The sequence below is a fragment of the Crocodylus porosus genome, unplaced genomic scaffold (genome assembly GCF_001723895.1).
Source record: "Crocodylus porosus isolate Cpor-Errol unplaced genomic scaffold, CroPor_comp1, whole genome shotgun sequence".
In the NCBI taxonomy this organism is placed as follows: Eukaryota; Metazoa; Chordata; order Crocodylia; family Crocodylidae; genus Crocodylus; species Crocodylus porosus.
Genome location: NW_017728886.1, coordinates 22,977,482 through 22,983,481, shown reverse-complemented (window position 1 = coordinate 22,983,481; position 6,000 = coordinate 22,977,482). Strand labels below are relative to the sequence as shown.

Below are 6,000 nucleotides of genomic sequence, written 5' to 3'. Positions count from 1 at the left end.
GGTCTCTTCTGACCCTAGAAACTATGAAACTATAAACTATGAAACTGTGAGATTATGCTGATAAATTCACTGTAAAACTCTGGCCTACTGGTTTATTTCTTGTTACTCACACTGTCAGTATTTGGGGAGCAAATCCCTGGGCACAGTGCCAGGTACTCCATGGACCTCCAGAAGTGGAAGTAGCCATCCACACAGCTCCCAGTTTCAGGTTATATAGTTAGTTTAGCCTGCCAGCAGCACTGCACTAATTAGCCCTGCTTGGAAGCAAACCTAACTGGCCCAGGTGTAGTATTTTGTGGTCACAGCTTTACTCACTCTGGTTCACGAGGACATGCATGGCCTGTACTGGTCTTTTGAGCAGGAAACAGTAGGGTTACGTTTCTTTGGTACCAGGCAGTATCATATTTTATCTGTTGATGCAGCAAGGCTCTAGAAGAGGGAAGTGGGGTATATCTTGGACAAAATCTACCCCAAATTATAAAATATTAGTTGTTAAAATATTTATTACAAATATTAAAAAAAATTAAAGAAACTCTCTAATAAACTACGGTTCTCACCTGGTGAAAGTTTTTATATGGTCAGGCCTGTATGCTCTTTAAGGCCTTTGAATCTGTTCTATGTTTTGTAACAGTCACAAGTGCTGAAACCGTGTTCTGAAGGAGGTATCCAGGCTTTCTAAACTGAACCCAGCTTCATTGTGCTGCTGGGTAGACTTTTTACACAGGTTCATACGAGTTAATTTCATGGGTTAGCAAGATTTCACATTGTCCTTTTACTTTATGGAATGTTTTTATTCAGTGATAAGGGTAACTAGAGCCTGTTTGTTTAGAGACCTCCTTGATGTAATTAGCAGCATGGAAGCGACTTTCAGTCGTCAGCATCAGGCTTGTATCATATTAGTATTCTGACAGACAAAGACATGAATAATAGATGCAAGCTGCATTGTTTGCTGTTCAGACTTTCCAAGCAAATTATACTTTACTTGGGTCTTATGTAGCTGGGGGCATCTTAACATTGTCAGATACTCTAGAGGTGACACTGGTTTTAGTCTATTTTTCCCAGGTGCTTGTTTAACATAGCCCTTCAGCAAAGATGCATTTAGCTCCTAGCCCTTGGCTGCTTGAAGACATGGGGGGGGAGGGGCCGCGGGAGTGAAAGGGGTTTCCCAGAAAGGCTAGAGTTACTCTGACCTGGTTCTGTAGCATCTGTATAGATTGGGCACTTCAGCAGGGCTTTTTGGTAGTCTTATTTAAAAGCTGATTCAACTGGCTCTTAGTTAAACGAGCAACGAAGCCCCACTAATGTGTCCCATTGATACAGATGTTGGGTGAGCTGAGTCCAACTAATGTGCTGCTGCTTCTGGGCATGAGCTGGGTTCGGTGTGGGAGTGTGCAGAGTTTAAAGGAAAGCACCATTTTTGGGTTTTGGGGGGCTTTTTTAAGTCTGCAGGCAGCCTGCACGCATACATCTATGCATCATAAAGGCGCAAAAGGACTTTAGTTGTGAGATTGTAGTTGTAACTCAGAGGTATCATAGTACAGTGGACTGAGTGAAGAACAGGAGCCAGGGCTTTGACTGTGATATCAACTTGCTCAGCCCCTTTTCCACCCAGTTTGGTAATCTTTAAAATGGGGATGCTAATTCTTAATGTAAATCACCATAGTGCTGGGAGGCTTACATGGCTTGTGCTATGTAAAGGACTGTATAAATGCTATGTGTTGTGAACTCATTGAAAAATAATGAAACTTTCACCAAAAAATGGTCAAAGCAATTGCCCGGCTCCAATTACTATAATTAATACTTATTATAGAATATCACTAGCTATGTATAATATGGATGTTAACCTTTCAAAAGTTATGCCAGCTTTTTCTTTAGAAGAGAATAAACTATTTTTTTCCAACCTAGCTAAACTTACCCACTACTTGTCTTGATGTTGATTTAAAAACAAAGGGTAATTTACATGCAGATACAACAGAAATGCTGTTTTTGCAAACATATACTACTAGATGCAATGCCAGGAACAATCACATTGCATTGGAGAACCCCACGGTAGTAAGCAGTATGCCTGTTTGTATATCAGACCCATTGTGTTAGTAGGTGAGTTGCACAGAACACAAAATATTCAGGAATGTCCCATAACGCCAAATAGTGTCATTCATGCTATGTGAATGAAGATAAGATTATTTTGGCTCCTTATGTCCTGATTTGATGTGGTAGTCTTCACTGACTTTCTTAAGGCTCAATAAAAGCTCATGGTATCCCTGCTTATATAAAGTAACTTTTTTAAAAGGTCCTCCTTTTTTAAAGGAACTGTTCATGATGTTAAATCATGGTATTGAAAATACTCCTTTTCATATATTTTAAGGTTATTTTACTACTTTCATATTAAAGCATAATGCTGATTTGCTTTGTGCTCGCCTGGAAATAGGGCCGTGCTTTTGTCTGTAATGGAAGGTTCTGTGTACTGTTTAATGTGTAGGTTGTGGTTAAATAAGGGTCTTCAAAGCCAACAATCACAGTGAAGTAATTTTCCCTCTGTAATGGGGATGAGACTTGATTGATTTCTATTTCATTGTGGTAGGAATAGCCCTTTCCATTAGTTGGGATACAGCTGCCTTCCTTCTCCATTTTATATATTAGGTCCTTACAAGCTAAATTTAGCAGGGTTGGGATAGTAATTGACTTCACAAGAACATTAGGAAATTCCTATTTATGGGATGGGCAGAAATAAAGCAGCCCTCCAGATCATGACTAGTAATTCCCCTGCTTCTCTAGGAAGGGGAATCTAAATTATTTAGGTGTTCTCAAAACATGAGAGGTTTTGATTGATGTGTACTAATTATTAAGCCTTTTATCCTGTGAAGTCTGCCATTAGAACTGCCTGTACACATTGCACAAAGGAGTACTAAGAGAGCAGAATAATAAAGAAAAAAATCACGTTTCCTCCTCATGTTACTACTGGAAAATGCATTCCTCCTACTGTAATAAAAATGCAACTTTTAACAATTCAGAAGTGCTTGCAAAAATGGGAACAAGTCACTTGGCTTTAAAATCAAGAAAATTAAGAAATTCTGGTAGCTATCCCATCCGTTGGTTTCTTCCCAGGAAATAAGTTATGAAGAAGTAAAAAAGAAAAGAAAATATAAGAGGGACTTAGTATCTGATCTTCTAAACTGACACTTTGGTCTGTTCAACGTAAGTTCATCTCAAAACATCATTCTTGGAAGCTAAACACGGTATTTGTAGCCCAGAGACCAAGTGATAGTAGATTATAATGAAACCAAATTATACTGGGGCCAAGGGCACTTTTGTTGTTAAGAGGACAAAGTGTTCTCTTCCTTATTAGAGCCAATAGTGAAGACTCACCTTTTGTGTAAGGTTGGAAAACTGGAAGGAAGTGTCTTCTGGTATCTCTTCTATACCAGGTATCTCTATCCCTACAGCAAGAGGGGCTTGTTGTGGGAAGAATAGGGAGCAGAGGTGAAAAGTAGCAAGATAACAGATTTGCTAGGCCTGACCTTCCATTGTCATAAATTTCCTTGCATTAAGGCTGGGCTAGCCATCATTGGCATCTGCCAGCCAGCCCACTGGGGCTTATGATTTGTCTTGCAAGGAATGAGGAATCTACAGTGTGATGATTGATGATGATGGTGTTTATACACCAAGAGTGGAAAGAAGGTAAAAGGCATGGAATGAATTAGCCATCAGGGCTGTCCTAACTCTGCTAACCAGGGAATTTTATGCTGGTAGGAACATGGAGCCATTTGAAGGGTAAAAAAAAAAAAAAAAAAAACCAGCAGCAGCAAATCAACAGACAAATGAGAGAGGGAGAGAGAGTAGAGGGTGATGAATAGCCCATTTAAAAAAACAACTGGAAGGCTGTAGTGAAGGCAGAGGGTATGTTTGTACAATGTTGTCCCTGACTCATTGCATGTCAGTGCCTACAGTATTGATCATGCCTGTACTGTCAGCTATCTATGAAACTAAAAGAAATAACAAAAACTTTAAAATTTTCTCTCACACAAGAATTATATGGCAGATGCTAGTCCTGTCACTTGCTGCACTTTTGGAAAGCTGAGTCACTGTGAATGGGCACAGTATAAGCAACAGAAATGAATAGGGGAAGTACACCCAAGTGCAGTTAACCAAGGCTTGGAGTCACTGCTACTTTCGTCTTTCATTTTGGTCCATGTATAAAGTTGTTGGTCTGGAGGCAACCAAATGCAGTGGTATTGTCATTGTGGAACAGAGTGTTGCAGACTGGCTAAGGGAGACTATTATTAACAATTAAAATTTAGTATATTTAATCAGCTGTAACAAGTGCTTATCTAACAGTTAAAGGGTTTCCCCCCTCTATCTTTAAGTGTTTAAGCTACTGTAGGTCAGACTGCAACCCTTGCCAAAACAGTGAGTAAGTAGTATTGTGATATTGGCTAGTACTCCTACAGTAGTCAAGTGTGTAACTGCTCAGCATAAGTAACAGCTGCAGGATTATGTTCACTCGTTTTAGGAGGGGGGGAGAGCCAATGCCCGTAGTCTTAGGCTTGCCTAGACAAGGAAGTTAATGACCAGTATGCTAGTCTGCTCTAACTTGCTATGTGGACAGTCTTATAATTCACTCAGTGCAAGGCAGCTTTAGTGGAGTAATTTACCACCCAGTAACTTCCCTATGGTGTCAAGTCCTTACTGAAGTAGCCAAATAAATAAATAGTTTTAATTAGATACCATAATGGAGAATACCCTTAAGTGTATAGGTATATATGTTTCCTTCTGTTCATGTACTTAGTGTGTTAATGATGATGCACATAAATATCCTCCTCTACTTTTTGATTGTAATGGAGAAAAAAGAAAGAATTCAGCCATATAATATTTGTTACATTTTTATGTTTTTTGCAGTGAGAGAAAAACGCAAGAGTCTCTATATAAACCACGTAAGTGAAAATATCTCCCTGTGGTGTATTTTTGTTTTTGCTATATTACAGTGTTAAGAATCATTGCAAATAAATCCCTTATCAGTTATGACACCTGAGGGTTGGCTGTCTGTATCAGGATCTAAAAGCATGGGTCTCTGTTTCTTGATAGGAATCCATTAGCTTGATGGAAACCTGTACACGGTATACAACAAGCAGGGTTGAAGAGCCATGCTACTTCAGCATGATTTCCAAAAATATTTCAGAAACTGATATTACTGATAAATTCACAACATAAGAATGTGTTTTCCATGCGCAGTTTGTTTGAAGTGGAGAGTATGCAGAGAAACAGTTATTTATGCAAAAGGCTGAAAGATCCTGACTGATGCATAGCATACATGTATAAAGTTTAGGTAAAAATAGAAGGCATTAGATGTGTGTATGTATCCTTCACAATTCTTTATTTCATTTACTCTGAAATAACTGTATCCTCAAGAGCAAAACTTTAGTGACCTTTACTAGATATGGGGTTTCTCTCTTCTTAGGTGTTGCTTGTTTTTGCTAATCCCAGGTGCTCAAAACCCATGAATTGGGTCCCAACATCATAAGGTTTTTAAACCCCCCACCTTTTTTTTTTTTCTTTGTATTTACCTTCTGGTTTGGAGTGAACTTGGGCCACGTTTTTCATCTTTTCTCTGCCATGAGGAGGGCTAGAAATCAATGAAAGGAAGAGAAAGCAAACGGAGATACTCGTATAATTTTTAGGAACTGAGGCTTTGAGGAGACTCAATATCACACAGCTTTGGATAAAATGATGAGAGTTGTTAACAATGGCCAACAAATGTTTCTTTTTCTAAAATATGCCATGTCCTATTGTTTAGGTGCATGTCAGAACAGTTCGCATTGACGTAATCTTAAAATGATTTGCAAAATTAAAGTATTAGATGGTTGAATATTTGTCAACCTGTCTTGAATAGCTGCTTCTGACTGCATTAGCGCAAAACTTTTGTTGCCGCTGAGGGCCGCAGTGTCCTGATTTTCGGTACAGTTGTCCCTGATGTTGTGACAATCTGTCATATGCCTTGGGGTA

The 6,000-nt window shown here is 39.0% G+C and overlaps 1 protein-coding gene across 1 annotated transcript in view; it reads left to right on the top strand.

Moving 5' to 3' along the window:
* CCNY (cyclin Y) overlaps positions 1–6,000 on the top strand; it is a 66,904-nt gene that overhangs the window by 785 nt on the left and 60,119 nt on the right. The window contains exon 2 of the mRNA XM_019530889.1: positions 4,897–4,931. Coding sequence (XP_019386434.1) covers positions 4,897–4,931 — 35 coding nt within the window. The remainder of the gene's footprint in view (positions 1–4,896; positions 4,932–6,000) is intronic.